Source organism: Acipenser ruthenus, chromosome 1, assembly GCF_902713425.1.
Source record: "Acipenser ruthenus chromosome 1, fAciRut3.2 maternal haplotype, whole genome shotgun sequence".
In the NCBI taxonomy this organism is placed as follows: domain Eukaryota; kingdom Metazoa; phylum Chordata; class Actinopteri; order Acipenseriformes; family Acipenseridae; genus Acipenser; species Acipenser ruthenus.
Genome location: NC_081189.1, coordinates 18285475 through 18308147, shown reverse-complemented (window position 1 = coordinate 18308147; position 22673 = coordinate 18285475). Strand labels below are relative to the sequence as shown.

At 37.8% G+C, this 22673-nt stretch overlaps 1 protein-coding gene across 4 annotated transcripts in view; it reads left to right on the top strand.

Annotated features, from left to right (window-relative positions):
* The window catches only part of LOC117409519 (pro-neuregulin-1, membrane-bound isoform), a 175627-nt gene that overhangs the window by 89694 nt on the left and 63260 nt on the right, over positions 1–22673 (top strand). For 3 of the 4 annotated variants that reach the window (XM_059012933.1, XM_059012928.1, XM_059012935.1), the window contains exons 2-3: positions 21799–21973; positions 22392–22513. In XM_059012933.1, coding sequence (XP_058868916.1) covers positions 21799–21973; positions 22392–22513 — 297 coding nt within the window. Of the gene's footprint in view, positions 1–9733; positions 10129–21798; positions 21974–22391; positions 22514–22673 lie in introns of those variants that run through there. The other variant, XM_034015704.3, reaches the window with a different exon arrangement.

Here is a 22673-nt window from a genome sequence, read left to right as displayed (position 1 = left end):
TACTTATCCCACGCAAACTCAAGCTTAACACTAATTGTTGAAAAAGAATGACAAAAAAGACGTGTCTTCTGGGGTAAACCATCGGTTGTCCAGTTGGCAATAAACAGTCACTTTCAAACATAGCGCATTCTCAAACGATCCACTCTCTAAGCACATTATCTTCCAACTATACAGAGCTCCATAAATCTTTGGGGTCACAGGTCGCTTTAAGCTCAACAGTAATATAGGATAGGCATACTGTTAAGTTACTCTTAAAGTGGTTGTAGCTAACAAATAAAATCATAAAACCCTGTCTGTCATGCACTTTCAATCTCTACGTAGGTCTCATGCTTATTTGAAAGAAGTACATGTTATAGCAACATCTGGTACTACACTAGGTTAAAGAAGGCACATTTGCTTACCTTGCCTTCCAGCGAGTTCTGTTACTGCTTTACTTCCTAAGTCCTACTGTAGGTCACTACAGCAGTTTCTTTAGGTTCAAAGTATCTTACTGGTTACAAAGCATGTCAGGGACAGCAGCTGGAAGTGTAAGACAATCTGAAGGCATGGCTTGCAAACAGAGATTTGTGGCAACAAAGATAGGTAAGAATACTGTATGCAAAAGTGTTTCTAAAGCTGAGAGAACACGAAGTCACTATGTGGCTTGAAACTTGGTTTCAGGAGATAGGGTTTCAAGCCACTGCATGACATACCAGGGGAGACTGGGGGTTTAATAGAGCAAAGTTGCCTCAAGCTAGATCTTCCAGTCTCCTGGAACCAGGTTTCAAACCACTGTTCCTGAAAAGGTGGCTTTGTGTTCCCTTAGATTAACACAGCTACAGCTGATGCCTTGTTTTTAATGTGCCTTACCAAAATTTGTCACCTTTCAAATGAGCTGGATCCAAATGCTTCAAGATAAATGGGTTTCAAAAAATCTTCTTTCAAACTGCATGGATTTGGAAACATGGAAACAGGGCTCAAGCTGCCTGTAAGTTCATAATTCCTTTTAGAACTTAGAATTTCTCTTGAACCTTCTTGATCTGTGATTGTATACATGTATTGGTGCATGATCAATTGAACAGGGTGGATTTGCCGTCTTCCTCAGTGACACTTTATTGGCGTGTCACACCACTGTTTATTTCTATCAATGGCATTGATTATACGACCAATGCAACTGTTGCAGACACGTCCCGTAGCCTTCCATCTCTGTGGACCTGTCATCTACTGCCAGAAAAAATACCACGGGATGATTTCCTGTCTGCACATACCTCTGTGCCACTCTGTATTAGAAACCTTTGATGGATAAATGCTAAAAATAATAACAGGAGGCCAGTCCATTGTTCATTACATTATTTATTTCTTAGCAGACGCTCTTATCCAGGGTGACTTACAATTGTTACAAGATATCACACTATTTTTACATACAATTACATTATTTCTTTACACATTATTTTTACATACAATTACCCATTTATATAGTTGGGTTTTTTACTGGAGCAATCTTGGTAAAGTACCTTGCTCAAGGGTACAGCAGCAGTGTCCCCCACCTGGGATTGAACCCACAACCCTCCAGTCAAGAGTCCAGAGCCCTAACCACTACCCACACTGCTGCCCTGAACATTACATAATCAACATGTTTTTGCTTTTAATTGTCTTTCACTTTCCTGTCAAAATTATAGGCTTTGTAATACAGTAATAGCAGCAGGCAATACAGGTACAGTGGAGTACAGTATAACTGGTTTTTCTTTTTTTTTTTTTTTTTTTGGACTGGAATATCTAGTGATTAGAGGAATAGGATACAATGAACAGTTCAAGTTAAAACACGCTTTTGGGTCTAGTAAAGGTAGGTGAAAGGCAGAGGCTCCTCCTAGAAACCAAAGAAGATCCTTGTGGCAGGGCAGGGCCCTGCCTGTAAATAGTGTTTGTGGTGTTTTGGTGGTGGTTGGCAGTGATGGTTTTAATTTCCTGTCCCTGCCAAAAACACGTGAGACTGTGGAGTAAAGGAGTTTGATGAGTGTTTTTGTGGCTGTGTTTTTTACATTTTTGTACCTGTAAAGTTCAGTGAAGGCTGTGCCCAGCCTGAATAGTTTTGTGTTTGTTTAAACCGTTATTTTGGCCCGTGTGCCTTTTTGTTTTGTATTTTATGTTACTTTTGTTTATTGAAGTGCCCTGAAGCGCTTAAACTGCAGTTTCTCTGTGTCTGAGTCTCCTTCCCTGCCGTTAACATCTGGGCCCACAACGCTATCCCGTCACAAGCCTAATAACACTGAATCCCTTCACTGAACAGGAATTCCTAGTTTTGGCCAGTAATAGTGCAAGGAATGACAGTGGGAAACAGAAATGAATATCTGTCAAATATGAAAGGCAATCCATTCAAACTGCAGAGTATGGTAATTAGGTCTTTTTTATACACTGCTGTGCAAAAGTCTTGGACTTATTGCATTTTTCTACTCTGATGCATTATGAGCATCAACAATTTACTCAAAGCCTCCACTAGTGTTTTCTACTATTATAACAACCTTGACTTGCATAAAGTAGGAAAAACATTGAGTGAAATAGCTCACATCACTCGATTTTCAAGGTGTGGTATCCAAAGCATAATCAACAAGTACAGAGAAACATCATCTGTAATTGACAAACCCACGACTGGAAGACCCAAAAAGCTGTCTAAGAGGGAAGAGCAATACTTGAAGATAATATACTTAAGGAATAGAAAGAAGACAAGCGTTGAATTGACAACAGAACTGGCAGAAGGCACAGGTGTCGCTGTCCATCAAATCAACTGTATGAAGGACACTCTTGAAATCAGGACTTAAAAGATATGTTGCAGTAAGAATACCTCTGTTAAGAAAGGGGAGCAAGACTAAAAGGCTAAAATATCCACAGGAACACAGAAATTGGACTATGGAACAATGGTCAAAGGTGCTTTGGACTGTTGATGGATGGACAAAAACACCTGTGCCTTCTGCCAGTTCTGTTGTCAATTCAACGCTTGTCTTCTTTCTATTCCTTAAGTATATTATCTTACAGCTTTTGGGTCTTCCAGTCCTAGGTTTTTATTTTATTTGTTTGTTGCAATTTTCCAGTTTGTTTGCGTAAGTGAAGCCTTTAAATGAAACAACACCAATAAACAGGATATTGCACTGCACTCCTTATTCATCTTGGAAAAATATATGTAACAGTTTAGTATTATGATGACTCAACCTTTTTTTTGTTTTAGTTTATACAATTTCGGTGAATTTGTGAGGGGCAATAGCACCGTTTACAGGGAGGCATGGTAGCGGGAGGGGAATTAGCAAACTAATTAACTGCCTTGCGTCTCCTCCTAACTGCTTAAAGCAAACAATGTTTATAATTGTAGGTAAAATGTGACTTTCCCAATGCAGTTTGCACGTGGGAGTGACGAGTAAACTGATTACAACATGGACATACTATCAACTTCTCAGAAAAAACACTTTTAGGATTTGAAATTCAAGTGCGTGGGGCCTCATTATTGTAAACTGTTTGTACAAACAAGCCTATGAGTAGGTGAACATGGCTGATCTAGCTTGTTTAATGACCGATAAAGGGTAAGGAAGAGCATTATTGATACAGATGTTCTTCTAACATGCAACAAATCCATTGACTCACATCTAGGTTGTGTATTTGGATTAAATGTGTGCACGTACAGGCATTTTTAGAAAATGTGTAATACTGAAATCTGAGAAGTCGAAATTTCTGCAACAGGATTACAGTGAAAAAAAAAACACACACACACAGACACACATAATAATAATACAATTCCATGCAAATGTTTATCTTGGTAAAAAAAATAAAGATTGTCCTCTTCCTCTGCTTGATGTGCAGGCTTTCTATTTTAGTTTATAGAATGTTGCTCGAAAAAGCAAAATATTTTACCCAAATATTAAAATTCTATTTAAAAATAACATTAAAAAGTCAAGACACAATCTTTTAGCATCTGTGTTACAGTACAGTATGTTGATGTGGAGACATTAGCCAAAGCATTTGTTCACGCATTAAAGTAACCTTTACCAGAATAGTTTTATTTAGCCAGTATAAGAGCCTGAAGCTGACACCCTGGGATCCTTCAAGAAGCTGCTTGATGAGATTCTGGGATCAATAAGCTACTAACAACCAAACGAGCAAGATGGGCCGAATGGCCTCCTCTCGTTTGTAAACTTTCTTCTGTTCTTATGTTCCAAATACATTTTATTCCCTACCACTAGTACTGTAGAGGCTTCAGCCATATGTGTGTGTATTTAACTTTCTAGACCAGAACTATCCAACTTTGAGAGCTGAGAAATAAAAAAATAAAAAAATAGCCTTACTCCAGATACTATAGTGAAGATGAGATATTGAAGGGGTTGGACTGAACACATCATATTCCAAGAAGTTTACTTCAGTAACCTACTCCTATATTGCGCTGGCCACTACTTAAGAACACTGTAGCTTACACACACACATATCTATCTATCTATCTATCTATATCTATATCACCCATATATCTACAGTATATCTATATCTATATCTATATATATCTATATATATGGGAGTTTCCCTTCTTTTAAGATGTGCCGTGCCAAGATTAATCTAAATTTAGACTTTCATTCCCTACAAGTTATACCAGTATACTGTGTACTGTATGTGAATCAAGTTACAAGAAAACAAGTAAAGACTACTGTATGATGGTTGATAACTTAATAGTGACTCCTGGAACTTTGCATTCCAGTGCAAAACCACCTGACTGACAAACTGTACCTGACTTATTTTCTTTCCTTTGTTTCATTTGCTGGTGTTTAGTGTAATTCCTATGCTAGGGATGGATTGACAGCCCTTGTGAATTGGTCCATCTATATGTAAGCCACTAATAACACAAGCCTAATGTCTTGGGATTACACTGTGACCAGAAGACATGTCAAGTGAAGTTCATCACTCAATCAAGAGACTTATTTAGTCAAAGGTATATTATTATAATTATTATTATTACAACGTCTACTGAGGTTTTGTTAATCATATTCCCTCATACGGTAGGTCTGTATTGCATGCTTTCATATTCCTCCTTCAGACTGCATTGTGTACAGGTCTTATATGTAGGCCTCTATTCACCGATCCTTACATACAGTAATGCATGTGCCGTGGAATGAGCTTATTAGGGGGTTACAACTGGTAGTATCTTAATATATCATCATGTTGGTTCAGAATATACAGGGTGGACCAAAATAAACACTGGTAAATTAACTGCAGGAAATGTGGTTGAATGAGAAAACCAACTAACTAACTAAACTCCTTGGTCTTCTGTAATCAATGAAAGACTATACAACATTATAACTATATTGTGTTTTTTTTTAAATCGTACTTTTGAATATTTCCTGTTTTATGGTTCTGTGATTCGAGTCCAGGACCTACTCTTCTGTTCGTGTTGCTGCTATAGACAGCCCAAGCTAGATTACCCATAGTGTTTGTATAGAAATAAGAAACATTTGCCATCTAGGAACAGGATCAAGGTTGTTTTTCAATTGCTGTTTTACTTCAGTCAGCCTGTGGAGATACCGTAGTTCTAGCTCTTCAGTAGGATTGTGTCCGCACTCTGCTTTGCCATTTAATTCAGTGGAATGAAATCTATTAAAATACAAAATCAGAATTTGCCGTTGCTATGGAAAGGAAATGAACTACTACACAATACTGTAGATGCTTAAGAAAAAAAAATCTGTTTCTACTAGTTTGATTTACACCCACAGAGTGAAACTGGTACTTCAAAAGGGACCATAAAGTAATCTACGCACACTGAGAAATACCTTTATATCCAGATGCTTGCCCAAACTTGCTGGTGTGGAATTTGCGTTTTTCAGAAGACTTAAGAAACCTCAGAAACCAGACCCCCGATGAATACATGGAGGGTTCAGTTATTGCATTCGTATTCGGTATTCAGTTTCAAATTCTTGGATGATGATGCCTTAGCCAGACACATATTTCCAAAAGTAAAGCCTTTTCTTTTCTTTTCGATAAGCAGTAGGCAGGAATGTTATTTTGAATACTGACTTTAAATAGATAATGTTTGACACTGTGAGGCATATTCTCATGGCGTTACACAGTCTTTAAAGGGGAACAGGGAGAGGCTGAACATGCGTCAAAAGCTTTAGTTAACATGTTTTCTATTGAAATGGTTATATATTAATTTACATTACAGTTCCCCTTTAATTTACTGCTACAGGATTTACTTCAACAAAAGTACTCAGTCATATCATGTAAGGACCATTCAGCACTCTCAAGTTGTTTGTTTCTCATTTTCTAACATTAACATGGACATTTCACAATGTATTTTAATTAAAGACTGGGACTTAAATATATCCCTTAATGTTAGCAATGTTTCAAAAAGTTCTACACCAAGGACCAATTAACCAATAGGATTGTTATATTTGAAATGATATATTTGTTTCGTCTACGTGGTACTGCAGCTCGGCGTGTCTCCTAACATGAAGTGAAGGATTACACTGTATGTATTTTATTAAAGCAGTTTTGTGTCACTCATGGTTCTCTTCCACTTTTAGCTTTAATTAATTGTCTATTCTAATGGAAGAAGTTGATGTGGCAAATGAAAAGAGCAACTTGGTATGGATGTGAATGATCACATGATCTTAACCAATTGATTATTTTCTTGTTTCCATTCACTTTGGATATAATGTACTGTTTCTGATGTCGCCTCCTTGTGACTCTTTAAAATGCAGCAGTTTGAAGCAACTATGTGGCCTCAACATTGCGCTCAAACATGTATAATCTCTAAGAACAGCTGGTACATCAAAGTGTCACCAATGACATGCCCCCCTGCAGCACCCTCGTGGAGATTAAAGAAACACATCAGTAAGGAATACCTCAGAACAAGTGTGGCATTTCTAACCTCCACTTGGGGGGCAGAGTGTTGCTGGTGGACAGGTTAATGGTTACACTGTATCTGTGGTACAGTATTTTATACCGATACAATGTAGCTTTTAGATATATTCACTTTTGCAATAGTTATGCATAGTAAATAAACATGTACTAAATATGTACTAAGAAAAAAAAAAACTGCCCTTTATCCTTGCACACACTAGCTTACAAACGTAAAAACGTTTTTCTTTGTTTAAGTATTTATCACCACAACACCTATAAATAGAGACAGGACTTCATGGAAATAGGATCCCAGATTACCAATCATGAGCAGTTGTCTTCAAATAAATGCCACACTGCTTATTCTTAGCTGGAAAGAATGGAAACATGTAAAACTATAATGGTTTTAGTTACTTTTGTGTACCCACCCTGTCACTGATAACGGCTACACCCCCATCCATAGGACAATCCACCCGGAATATATGATGCCACTTCAGCTGGACCAATCGCCTTGCTACTGACTGTACTGTTTTGCTTCATATCTGCCAAATCTTCATTGAGTTTCACCAGTTGCTATTCATTGATAGGGGCAACATCAATTGACATGTACTGCAACTGCGCCTGTCAAATAGGCTTGAACTTTCAACAGCAGCAGCGCTGCCAAAAATCTAGCTTCTACAGACATGTCTTCTCTTGCAACGACAGCTTCTGCTTTCGTCTTGCGTTTCATTGAAACCTGTTGGTAAACGCTGGCTTCCTGACTTTGTCATTGAACGAATTGCACAATATCCATACTGGATTTTGAATTGAAACTCAGAGCTGTAAAAAAAAAAAAAAAAGATTATTTAAACAACAATAGAAGACTGGCAGCTTGATTTTTGCTCAGATGTACTATGCAGTTGATTCATTGTTTTCAATATCATAACATGTATTTAATGTATTATGCTTTTTTTTACTGTATATCGTGTATTATGTATTTAAAGTATTATGGATTTTCTTGTTGTTACTGCATCGTGTAAAGCGCTTTGTGATGGTGGTCCACTATGAAAGGCGCTATATAAAATAAAGATTGATTGATTAATTGATTCTGTGATATGTACGTCAATTAGCGAACTAAAAAGGTAGCACTGTAAACGATTCACTTTATGAGCATTGTTGAAAACATACATACAGCTCTTTAATATTGTAACGTTTCACCGTTTAAGGAGACCAGGGAGATGATGGTGCAGTTTCCAATTCACAGTTTATTTGTTGTACAATTGCAGGGTGCCAACCGAACTTGCGGTAGCTGCTGGCAGTCCCTGTAAACTAATAATAGAAGCGTCTGCAATTATCTGTTTACAGGCTTCTGAATGCACTTGGTCGCTGTAGGCCTCGACCATGCAAAACAACGCTAACCAGTCTCTTCATTTGCTCCCGACGCTCTCCTAGTGGTGAGAGCACGCAGCTGCTTTTATAGCGCCCCTAACTCCATCCCTCGTGATGTCAGCGTTCCACAGCAGTCTTAGTTCAGTGTCCCTTTTCCTGATAGGTTGACTCTCCATTAAGCATACCCTGCAGCAGGGAGTCTGGTGATGTTAACCATGCAGACTGTCGATGTTACAATACTTTTTACTGACACTGACCTCAATCAAGCATTATCCAGCCTGAATGCAATAGTATTGTACATTTTTCCTAAACAAAGCTATGTGTCAATTTCCTAAATCTGCATTGTTATATAAACAACTATAAACTATACAGCATCTGGATTTCCCACCCCCCACTTCTTTATGAAGGCTTCAGAGCCCTAAGTATTCTTCCTCTGTGTGCATTGTCACGCAAACAAGACGGCAGTCTCTATCAATTTGTATACAATGACACTCATTGACGTCATCAGACTCATCACCAATGTTATGTGTTTTCATAATGCTGCAAAACAGATGTTTATGGAAATGATTCTGGTGAAAATGAGTCGTTGAGTTAATTTTTTTTTTTAATGTATAATGCACTTTAATAGTATATATTTTAATAATAAAAAGTGGCAGTCTTTAATTAACTCCTATTTTTAACAGAGAAGTAAAGGACTCGAGGGTGCTTGGGAGACTTTGCATTATGTTACCTAGTTTTTTTGGGTTCTAGCTTTGACAGGTGTCTTTCTCCAGCCAAAAAATAGGAGTTCTTTAAAGACTGGAGTAAACACTTCGAAAAAATGGACCAATATACAGTTTCAACACAAAAAACCCAGTCACAAAAAGACAAAAAGTGAGAGAGAAAGCCTCCTACCTGTATTTTTGCCTTTTAAAAGTAAGTCAAATTGCAGGTTTTAATATTTACATGTTGGTGATGTTAGGATCCACCACTGTTTCACTATAGGGGTACGCTTATTGCTCAAAGTAAATTATGTTTTGTGATGTTTTAAATGATTATTTCAATGAAGTAGTGTTACATGTACAAGATACTTTAATAAACTAAACTGCAATAAATAAATACCACTGTAAGTGTTATATTCATGTATAAATAAGTCAAAGATGATAATCAATAGCAACAATATGTGATTGAAACAAACTTATGCAATCCTTTTTTTTAATAATTGAAAAAAAAAAAGGTTTTACTGTTGTGGAAACATTCCCATTACAATTACAAGCACATATATCAATTAAAATTATAAAATTGTATTTAAAAAACAAATAAAAAAACGTAATAATAATAATAATAATAATAATAATAATAATAATAACAGGTTTTAACAAAAAGTTAAAACCTGTTATTATATATATATATATATATATATATATATATATATATATATATATATATATATATATATATATATATACTCCACCCACGTGGGATGGGCGTTCAGGAGTTTAACCTGTCATCCACACCACATGCTATGTAACTTTCAATAAGATCTTGATCACAAGAGGAGTTGCTGGTAGTTATTGTAAGTGTTAGTGAAGTGAAGTTAGAACTTTTTATCATCTCCAAGGACAAAAGCGTGACAAAAAAAATACAGCTGAAGGGAATCAAGTTAAAATATTGTTATACGTTTTGACAAGACAGTTTACTTATATATTTCTGTTTCGAAAGAAACCTTTCTTCAACAGTCGAAAAACTTTGAATAAGCGTTTTTGGAGAAGTATTTTTTAACTGCCTGGACCTAGCTGATTTACACAGGTTAGGGATCTAATATAACATTTACAATGTCGGAGAAGAAAACTGGAAGAGGTGGAAATAAAGGGAAAAATAAGAATGAAGGAAAAGAAAAAGTCAACACAGCTCCCGCAGAAGACACTTCAAAGCAAGGTAAGTTAAGCATATCAAGCACGGGCAACGTGTCACGCATTCAAAACTTTACAGTTTACGCTGTTGTCAATTAAATATTACCTTCCCATGCAAGCTTAGTTGTGTTGGACATCAAAATATGCTTTAACAAACGTACAGAAAAGTATCGTATTTACTAACGCTACAGTAGAAGCCAGTTACAAGCTGTGGAATTTCATGTGATCAAACCTCTGCTGGCGGGCGAGGAAGCACTGTACAGCAGGTGTATCTACTGTAGCCACTAGATTACATATCTTTACAGTAAGGTAACTCAAAACCAGTTATCAGTTTTTAAACATGTTTGTCAGTTTACTTTGCGTATAATTAATTTAAATTTGAGTTTCACTTTTTTGCATCGCCTTCTAGCGGCAAGTGTAAAAATAACATCAAATCGATACCGTCCGGACTGTATTAAAAAAAAAAAAAAAACAAACAAACAAACAAAAACAAAAAAAACGTTTGCGTGTACAGAAGTTAATGGTAAGCTGTGCAAGTTCAAGAGATACAATAAGTTATATAATATTGTTCTGAACGCCATAAGGTAGCGTATAGTTTACAGTGTACTGGGCATGAACACAATATTGGAACATATGGAGTGAATCAGTCACACGACTGATTCATCTGTCAGTAATAGAACAACTTCCTCTTACAATCACGTTTCAGTTATTGATCGGTAGGACACGCATTGTGATAAAGGCTGAAAGTAAGGCAGCATGTACGAGTTGTTGCTGTAACTACAGCTGCATTTATATGTTCATTGTATAATAATGAGGGTGTGGACACACAAATCAAATAAAACAATTGTCATAATACTGTCAACAGGGTGTAGGGCCACCTTAAGGTAGGATGCCCCTGCCAACCAAGCACCTTGTCTGTGTGGACTAGACCCGAATTGTAAAAAGGAGATGCACCTTTTTGTAAGTTACTGCACAAGACTGGGTTTCCGTTTGCACAACAAAAGATGAGGTATTCTGCATTTCTATCATGTATGGGTTAACCTCCTGAGTGCAAGGTGGTGACACAGCTTGTATGGCTGTGATGTGCCACTAGCTGGTAGTGTTTGCAAAGTAAAAGATTTTGTCACAGTTGCAGTTCTGTAGGACTTTGCTGTTTCCGGTCATTACAGGTTTGTGTTTATAGATTGGGAACCATACAGGTGAAGGATGCTAACAGCTGTTTCTATCACAACAGTGAGTATACAATTGTAGTCAAAAGTTTACATACCCCAATGGAAATGTATAATTTCTAGAAATTTCTTAAAAACTAAAGAATTATAGAAAAAATCTTTTGTAGCAAAAGTTTTGCTTTTGTGGACGAGGAAAAAAAAGAAGTTCCAAGAAATAGATGTCTACAATTATTTATTTCAGCCTTTTTCCTTGGCTGCGACTATTGAGACCTTCACCATGCAATGTTTGACTTATGGTTGAAATGGAAACCCAGGTCTCACTTGCAGCCAATTCACTTTGAATATCTTTGGCTGTTAATCTCAGATTGTTATTAGCCTTCCTCGCAATTCTTCTACTTGTTCTTGGTGAAAGAACCTTCTTTCTTCCAGACCGAGGGAGCGTTGTGACAGTACCATGAGTCTTGTACTTCTTGATAATAGAAACAATAGTTGAAATTGGGAGACTCAAATGCATGGAAATCTTCTTGTATCCTTCTCCAGCTTTATCACAATAGATAATTTTCTGCCTAAGGTCTTCAGATAGCTCTTTACATTTTCCCATATTGACTTATTGGTAATGACAGCAATTATCCTATGCCTAACCCTTTTATACATTCTAAGAATGTTCACCTACAATCCAGCATTTTCTAGACTTTTCTAGAATTAGGTTCTGCACCTTGTAGACAATACTATCATAACATCAAAGGGTATGAATGCTTTTGAATTAGCATTTTTGGAGTTTTGAAAAAAAATTGCTGAGATAAATAATTGTAGACATCTGTTTCGTTCTTGTAACTTTTTTTCCTCATCCACAAAAGCAAAACTTTTGCTACAAAAATTTTCCCTAAAATTCCTTGTTTTTGAGAAATTTCTAGAAATTATAAATTTCCATTGGGGTATGTAAACTTTTGACTACAGCTGTATGTTGAAGTCAGTCAAAAACCAAAAGAAAGCAATTGCATTACATTCAGCCAGACACAATTATTCCATTATTTCAAGCACCAAGAAGTACTATTTAGGTTAATTATTGTTATAAAACCACCGTTGGTTACAACTTGTTTTGCATACAAATGTTATATATTCCAAACTGAAAGACACAGCTGTGTCTAAAAGAGAGAATTATAATTAATTAGACACTTGAGGTAAGCATCACTGATGAATTAATGCCTTGATGTTTTTAAACAAGGTGATCAGCATTCTAATGTGAATAGATAGTTAGAACATTTAATACAATTAAAGTGCTTTGATTTTGACACAAATGGAAAATATTTCATTATCACTAGTATGCTGTCAATAGCGTGAAGCACTGAGGAAATATTTTTGCTGTAACAATAATACTGTATCAATAATTAAAGAGTAGGCCTATACAGTGTGCTGCATAGAAATGCTTTTAAATCTACACAACACAGAAATAAACCATTTACTGTCCATGGTGTTAGGATCTGACTGAAAGCATTGTGTCTTCGTTTTGCTGTCCTTACAATGTGCAGACCCGAATTACATGTAAGGAGTCTATGTGTGCTTTTAAAACTCATAACGTTTATGGAAAAATTGATATGCCCAGTGTTTCCTGTAAATTCTAAATGTTAAGAATAAGTGTTTGGTGGAACAGTAAGTGGGCCATTAAAATCATTTTTCTGTCTCACTTATAAGGTTTTTCCAAACCCTGATTAGCACTAATCTTGGCCTATCTCATTTTACCTCAGGTAAGGCAGTCCAAGAATAGTGCTAATCAGGGTCTATGAAAGCACCCCTATTATAAGTCAGTTACCCTTCCAGTTTATTTCTCACGTTGAGCGTAGTGTACTGTGGGTATTAACTTCATAGTGCTTCATGGTCAGTGTTCGTGGATAAGTAATACCAGCAGCAACCACTTTCCTCCGGACCAGAAGGTCACATCTGAGCTGGTTGAATCCTGGCAAACATTAACCTGGATGTGCACCATCGGTGCAAGACTGAAAGAGATGATGGTACAGGGGATCCAAGACTTGAGATACTTTACCAACACTACATATCATCAAAATATGTGTGCCATGTTTGTGTTTCATTCAGAGTGACGTATACTAAGTTAACAAGTACAGTTTTCGGTCAATAAGCATGCAGTGCTCACATGTGAATTGAGTTTGCTGGCTCAACTTATTCACCAGTAGTCCGAATACCAGAACTTTAGCACCCTGCGGCACAACTAGTTGTCTCTGCTTAGCTCATCCACGCCATGCCTGGCTATAGAAATTCACAAAAACAACACAAATATAATACAAAAACACCTACATGAGACCGGACAGAAAACTATCCAAGAACCCAGATTGATCGTTACAAATCCAAGAGTGCAATACGGTACAACATTAATTCACCAATTATCAAAACCATACAGCAAAAAAGGGCATGAGTTTCCAGATCTACCTCACACAAATAAAATGCAAAAAGGAAACCAGTGACACATATGTGTCTGTGGAGTTGGACGTTCCAGACGGATATATTCAATCAAAAACAGATATCATTTACGCAAAGTAGTCACAATATTCTCTTCTTGTAAGCTGGAAGGTTGCTCGTTCCTAATACTATCTGAAAACAGTATTAGATCATAGAATTCCTTGGTAACTTTGCCGGCATTGAAATGGAATGTGGATCTTTATCCGTGCTAATTTGTGGTTGAAAAGCATGTTGGAAAGCTCCAAAGGGAGAAGCACCATGACATTGTAAAACAGCTGGATGGCCAGACCTCAGTCTGTGGCATCCAGGCCCTGAGAAAACAAAGGGATGTGAGTGGGATGAAGTTATTTCTTTACCATAGTAACACTTGCACTGTCAGACCACATGGCGGCTTCAATGCAAACATTTTTAAAAATAGAACTCGACACGTCATCCGTGGTTTTGACTTTACACAGCATCTTGGATTGTTTATAAAAAGCTTGAAGTTTTGTAAACCTGTAGTCATTGGTATTTTTTTTAAGGGTCATCTTTTAAAGTCAAGTTATTACTGATTTAAATAGACTATCAGGAAACCACAGAGATGAAAAAAGAACCAGCAAGAGCCAGTACAAGACTGACCCCTGTGGTGTAGAGGAGGTAGTGCATGCTAGACAATACTTGAGCCTTTGCTGTCGATCCCCATGTTTCCACCACTCCAATGTTTTCCTTCCCTAATATAATAATTTTGAGCTAAAAAAAAGAAAGAAAAAAAGTTACAGAATTGTTATTTTTAACAGCAGAGGACCAACAAAACATTCAGCAGAAGAACTGTTTGAGTCCATATGACTCAATATGAGTCAATTTCCCTGCGTGTGTATATTGTATTTATGACCATTATGCAAACGTCTTCATGTACTACTGCTCTCCACGAATGTTCCCAGGATGTTATCAAGCAGCTTCTTCAGCACTGAAATATCGAGGAGAAAACAGGTAAAACATAATAAACGTGATAAAAATGAGATGAGTTGGTTGAATCCACGGCACACTGGTACAAATGTGTCACTCTGCAGTCAAGATTCAATTTCTTTTGAGCAGGAACCGTAAATGTTTGGCTACAGAGCTGTCATTGTAAACTCGTGTGACAGCAGATTTGCTGGTGATAGAAAGCGAGTCGGATTCAGATCAAAGAGTAAATGCCACCCATAGTGCTGCACAGAGCTGCTGCTGGTGATTCTCTAGGGGCTCCCGCTGTCTAAATATTCTGCAGACTTGCACTTGATAATCCTGAATCCCCAGGCTGGCCTAGTTTTTATTAGTTTATAAATAGGTTACTATATAAAGTATGATAACTCCCTAGTAAGTTATTTTAAATCACAAAACTACTTGTGTGGTCTTACGACATTTTTTACACGTTGTAAGATGTGCTTTTGAACAAATCCTTAACTTCATGTCTCATATGTGATTTATAATGCACAGTATTTCACCAGTAACACCAAACATTTTTTTAACAAGCTATTCGTTAAGAGTTAATAAACAAAAAAAGAACCTATTCAAATGATTGTGTTCAATACCGTTATTAACAGGTGGCAGTGATTTAAGGTAAGTTTGCATACATTCAAAAAGCACATCATATTCTGTAGTGGCATGTTTGCTACTCCTTCTACGCTGTTTGGGAGTTCTGGAATTTATTTCATGTCATTGAGATATGCAAATCACTGATCCAACCACAGTGTCACGGAGCACACTTAATACATCTGAGTATATTCAAGGGCAAGGGTTTTATTTTCACACCACTGAGTGTATATTTAATTCATTAAAGTACTTTTTGTTTTTCATCTTGCTCTCGCAAACGGCCCAGCATTTGTTCCAGCTCAGAAGAGGATTAGAATGATTATGCTAGATTAGGAATTGAAGACAGCAGTATTTAAAATAAACACAACAAATACAGTAGAACACCATCTTCGATAGGAACTCAATCTAGACGAGGACCGTCTTTCTAAGACCACTAGTGTTGCCTTTGGGAGTTTATCTGAAAGTAAAGACATTATATTTTAACCTCTGAAATTTTCATTTTCCGATACCAAACGTGTGTACCTCTATTGGAATAGAGTTTAGGACAATAATTTACAATGATAAAATAGGGCTACCAGGGGGTGCTGTGTGCTGGACTGTTGACTTTTTTTTAAAGCTGCCATGTCCAATAATCCTATTCAGTTTTACATTACAATTACAGGGTGAATACTTGCTAAATTATTTCATAGTTTAGCCTTCTGTGCATCCTGCTTCACTAGAAGCCAGACATTAGCTAACCAGTTAGTGTAGCTAAGGTAGTTTTAGCCGCAGGTACACAAGCTTCCTCCCTCCATGAAGCTTTTCAGCCATAATGTCACTCTGAACAAAACAGCCAACTTCCAGCTACAGAGCTTGGGGGCTTTAATTTCATATGTAAACTCTAGTTTAACTTCTTTTTTTAACCTTTTGATTACATGTTTTGTATACCGATAAGAAGAAACGCCTATGGTATAAAGTTTATATTTTCAACCTTTTTTTTTAAACAACTCTCAAATGTAAACACAAGAGAAATGTGAACCCACAGGCTGCTCGATTTCAGCAGGAAACCCTGCATTTTCTTTCTAGGTATGTCAATTCAGGTAAAGCCACCTGATTAAACACAGTCCTCTACATTAACAGTACAGCGCTCCGTCATAGGGAGTAAAGTCACAAGTGTATTTCAAAGTTTCTCTTTGGGAGATTAACTCATTCCTGTCCATTAGTGCAAACTCTACAGCAGGGTTCTAACACAGTAAGCACAGATTTTCCCTTCCCATACCCTCTTTCTGATGTTTGCTATCTTTCTTTATAACTGTTTCTGCATCTCTTGAAGAAATCATTTATAACACAGGCCATTTCTAGTTTGTACCACCTGCTCTATGGTATAGTACTGTATATATAGTATAAGACATGCACATACCATATTGCATTATGAGTCCTGTATCTAAAAATAAGTGGCTAAGGTTTTTACTTTGCCAGGAGCAAATATGAATTAAAAAAACAATACTGTTTATTAATCCACTTTCCTTTCACAGTACAGTCTACCATACCACACATGTGTAAAACAATGCAGCCATTCAAAGTAAAACATTATGGTGTTCTGTACTGTGCACTGTGTTGTGCAACTTTAGATGTCAGAACATTACAGTACTGAATAGTCAACCTCAAGTGATCTAGCTTGATCTCCATAGCTCTGCAACAGAGAGCTGTTAGTGTACTTGTAAAATGAGAATATTGTCTGGTAGAACTGTATTAGATTCCTTATTAATATGAAAATCAAACTTTGTAATTACATCTGAATACATACGAACCCGCTGTCCAGCGGCGTATGTGAAACTAAATAAAAAACAATGCAATAAAAAAAATCAGTAGACAAAGCTGATTTCCATACAGTATCTACATGCTGTACACCAGGTACTACTCAAGTTCTGTGACTGCTCAGCATTCACTGACACCCAAATGCATTGATTCAAAAGAACTTACAGTAGTGAATGTGTTCAGAAAGGCTAGAACGAAGCTGCACTGAATAGAAACAGTAGAAGGCTCACAAGTTCTGATCTTGAGCGCAGGTGGTTCCTGTTGCTTTTGTTGTTTGAACCAAACAGAATCTTGCTTCCTGGCTTTATGCATGCTGCCCTCCCAGTGGTCTGTATCTGTAGGGAGGCGATACTGCTTCTGTGTCAGCTTATTGCTAATGCCGTTCTACATTGTAACCTCTAGCTACTGTTGAGGTCTTTTCTCCTTTTTGTCTTTCTATTGGTTCAGGACACTTGATACAAAATGGAACTCAGGCCACTGCCCTACAGTCATTACAGATACATGCACAGAGGCATACAGGGCACACAAGTAAAACCAATAGTACATATATATAAATCAGTTTATAAATATAAATCCCCCTTTTTAGATGTCAGAATTAGAGGAACAAAATGCACTGTTCTTTAAAGTTGATAGCGGATTACAAAGATTACAACGCTGCTGTCCCCTCCAACGTCTATAGGTGTCTTGAACACCACACCTTCTAATAAAAGGTTCTATTCGTTTTGTCGTATTGCTGCACATTGTCGCTTGTCGCATCGCGTCTAGTGTGTAGGGGCCTTTAAGTGTAGTTGAGGTAAATCTTTGTATAGTTTCACCAGGCAGTTTTTTTCGAAGGCCATCACATGTGGATACTGTTCACACATTTGTGATGACAGTACAGCACAGAGCAGCTGTGGGTGGCGGGGGCTTTGTCAAGGCAGCCAGTGTCTTTGACAGCTGTGGAGAGAGTCGTGAATCAGTGCTTATTCATGGCATCGTGTTTCACATTTATTTCTTTGAGTTTACGAAGCACAGATTTTTTGCTTCCTCTTCATTAACATTTTGGCTATCGTGGGTAGGTAGCAAACAGTGATAGCACTGGAATCACATGTTATTAGACAGGGATCGTCTGTAAATGTATATATATATTTTTTTTCTTCATGGTTCTAAGGATGGGAGACCTGTTTGAATACATTCAAGTGAAACATTCTGTCATTATAATAATGCTGGGAATTGATCACTGCTACACCTAATAAATATGTTCATTAATTATGTCTGTGTCACTCTTACCAGTGCCAACAGCTGTGGTGGTGACACATTTAATTAGACACATGTGTCCATAAAGCTCCTTGGAATGCCACTGCATAGAGAAGGGGAAGACATCACGTTTAATAGCAGTTAAAGTGGACGGCCAACCCAGTCTTCTAGTTACTGCTGCTACAGATTAGATTGGCCACTTTAAAGTCAAAATAAAGGGAAACTTGAATGAGTTGTTTTTTTGTAATCTCTTTAAAGTGCTAGTGAAAAAGATTTGTTTCGGCCACTACAGTGTACAGTGTATGTTGTAATGCTCTTGATTGTTCTTGGTCCTGTGCCTTAACCTGCTTAGGTGTACTGTAGATTCAATACCACAATAATACAAGAAAAAATACACCCCCCCGCCCCTAGCCACAAGCACAGCCCTCAGAATCCTAACCAAGCATGACCTGTCATAACTACTGAAAAACAAAGATAGGACCAGACAAATCTCCATACTGCAGCATGCTATCTTACACAGCCTGGGCAGGACGTACTGGTCGACCATCCTGTATTATCCCTGGGGGTGGTGGTCGTGCTTTTCACATGTAATTTTGGTTACCCAGGTTATAATATAGTGCATAAATGATCACCATATTTATTATTTCCCTTACTCTAGATTGTACTTGTGGAGGGTGTATGATTACTATCCACCAGGGGGCACAGATGGGAAAACTATATTGTCCAGCTAGCCCATTGGGGAACGTATCAGGATTCATAAAGAGTAGAAAGAGTGGAGCGTTGTTAAAGACGTTACAGCTAATGAAATAGCTCCATAACTCTTACCTGCTGTGCAGCCCATTCACTAAATAGATCTGATAGAAGCACATGTTATGGTAAACATGTTTTTTTCATTTCTACTGTATGTTTGCATGCCTTGCTTTCAGGTTGTCTGCTACAGTATACGGGTGCTTCCAAGGTCGTTTCACCTGGAGAGTGAAATTCTCACGTTCAGCTCCTTTTTTCCCCTGTCATGAACCAATCAGCTGGTTCCTGATGACTGACATGCTTTGCAGCCAGTGACATACTTTGATTTCAAAGACACAGCTGAGGTGAAACGACCAAGGGAATGTAACAGTAGTTTAAAGTAAGGCATTGGGTGCCTTGTTTGTTTAAGTATGGTACCAGATATAAATACATATTTCCTAAAAGGTGTGCTTTTTGCAACCTGCACATATGAAGCCTACGTCATGAATGGAAGTTCATGACAGGTAAGGTGTATAGAATTATTCCATTAGCTGCTGTATAGTACATCTGCCTTAATGGAGAATTACTTCTGCTGCATGACCTGTGAAGTGCATTTGTTCTGCATCTTTCCGATCTGCCTAGCAGGTTTGGATCTGCCTTGCAGGTATGAATAAACATCAACACTGATTAAGGTTTGCTTCATCAGTCATTATATACCCATGGGTACAATATTTTAATTTCCCGTGGGTGGATGTTATCTATGATTATGATCTTTTCACTCTGCGTACTTGTCAAGGGTGGTTGTATGAGGCGGATTATCTTGGCTGATAAATGGGAGTGGGTGTGCTACAGCGTCACAGGTCAGATCCCGTTACTGTGCAGCTTATCCTTCAAGGTGTTAGCTTAGCATCCTTTCCTCTTTTTATTACATTTCTGTCGCATCACTAGAAGCTACTCTCATGGTGCTTGATGTTGCTGTGTGTTGTCTTTGTGTTGTAGCAGCTTTGGGAACAGACCAGTCTCCCAGTCCATTCAGGGCAATCAGCAAGTAGTCCCAGTCCGATGTAGGTTTCATTTTAGGCTTCAAAAGAATTCCAAGTCAGCACTAGAGTCTAAATTCAATTACCCAGAACCAATTTAGAGCATTTCAGTGATGCGGACAAAGTGAACTCAGCATTCCCCAATCCAGATGAGATCAAAAGGGAAAACATATATACTGCAGTACAGACCTTTGAAGCCTGTTTCAATCTGTTGCTGGGTCACATATTCATTTTCTCACATGTAACATAATTCTAAAACACATTTTTAAATCACAATTGATGGAAAGGAAGATTGAGTTTGGGAACAGACTATGCTATTAAAACTGGTTGCATTACACATGAAATTGCGCAACAAAGAGGATTGGTTGAAGAAGAATTGATGGTATAATTAATTTCACAAAAGATTACTATAACACCTGGGCTGTGTTCCTATGTGTGGGCACCCAGGAGAATGCAGCTATGTCTTTGTACATGTTACTTTGAATGTTTTGATTCAGTTGCCTCTAGAGCCCCTTTCACACTGGCACTCCTACCCGGGTCCGGATCCCGGTCCTGGCTAATCCTGCGTAATGTGAAACCACGTACCTGGGGTGGACGCGGGTCAACCCAGGACCCAGTGACCCACCTCAGGATGTGGGTTGACACACTTTGACCCGGGTTGAGCGAGATAAAATGCTTGATGGCCGTTCGTGAGCCGACGCAAGGAACGTTTCTGTTTATTCTGTTTAGCCATATTTTTGTTGATTGAGACACAGCATGACTCAGATTGCAGCAGGGATGAAGAAACATGTGCTCTAATTAAAAATGTGTCCGACGGTTCAATCCAGAGAAGCTTGGATGGAAGTGTCAGTAACACTTCCATCCAAGACATTCCGGGACATTGATACGCACATTGTGTACTTGCGTCTGTTATGCAGGTCAGCCCTGCTTTATCAAAAGCAGTGTGAAATCGCGTACCCAACACGCATGACACCGGGTTCTGACCCGGGTAGATTATGCCAGTGTGAAAGGAGATTAGGATCCACTGTCGTATTATCTAATTGTTAAAGCCTCTGTAGCCATGATTTTGTTCCATTAGGGACAGGAAGCTGCGCATTTTTATAAAATCACTAAGGGGGATTTAACATACAAATACAAATACATAACCATGTAAATAATGTCAACCTAACTTACTATCAAACTAGCACAGATAATAGGAGTGGGGGCATTGATCATTAATGAATGTACAGTATACATGCATACCTTACCCACAAGAAATGTGGTGGATGGTTGACTGGGTGAGGATGTTCCCAGCAATGTGTGTGGCTACAGTGTGTTTTACAGTTCATTCAATTGTGACAAAGGGTATTTGACTTTCTTCTGTATGACGTCTGGGCTACTTTTCACTGTACTGACACCTGATTGGCTGAGCTGTAAAAGGGCTTTATCTTGGGATCCTCATGTCTAAATTTGATACAGCTTTGCATATGCATTTGTTTAGAATGTGTTCCACATACAGCACAGTACTGTAAAGGTAACTCATGGTTTGATTTCGTGATGAGCTACTTTTGTTTGTGTTTTTTTGACATTTGAAACATTGTTTCTATGCTTGGCAGGGGATATGTTTTTCACTGAAATACTTTGATTTCCTCCTGTATAGTGGAGGAAATCCAAATTGTAGTAAATACTTTACTCTAAAATGCTATTTTGTTCTTTATTTAACAGCAGCCCCAAAGTTAAAGAAAGTAAAAAGCGTTGAAGTGGAGGAGGGGAAGAAAGTGGTCTTAAAATGTGAAGCCAGTGAAGGAAATCCCAGGCCGGTCCTCACGTGGTACAAAGATCGGAAACCGTTAAAAGGAAAAAACAAACCCAAAGACATCAAGATCAAACAAAAGAAAACGTAAGAGGACTTTATCACTCAAGATAATAGATACCTTTCAATATCGGTCATCACTGTTTCATGTGTGATACATACAGTATCAATAGAAAAGGATGCGTAATAACTTTCTATGGTTATTTTCCATTCCACGTGCACATATTTTCTTTATCATTATCATAGTTTTGTTCTCATTATAACTAAAAAATATATGAAGCATAAAACACTGAGAGAGGTGCAACCTCAAAAATCAGTCAGTGCCCATTCAGTGTTCAGTTTTGTTAAATCTTCAAGGTGTAAAGACTGTCATCTGAGTAAAAAATAAATAAATGATTTGACTTAGGTTTACAAAGTGGCACCTCAGTGAGCTTTTCTTAAAAAGTCAAAGTGTTGTGCGATGTGTAAATGTATGTTTTTTTCCCCTCCATTTTGTTTTCTGTAGTGGGAATTCATCAGATATTCAGATTCCCAAAGCAAAGCTATCCCATGCTGGGACATACACGTGTGAAGCTGCCAATAGCCAAGGAATAGTCCAGTCTGCAGGCAACATCACAGTCATTCCAGGTAGGCTTCTTTTCGGAGTGCTGGTTTAGTGGAAATCTGTGATGCTCCACAGGCATTATTCCTCGCTGCACACCTGCTGTATGGTTTACGTATCTGAACGCAGCGCTTAGCTCTTACAACATATCTTTTTCTTTCTTTTATTGTTTTTTTTTCTGTCACA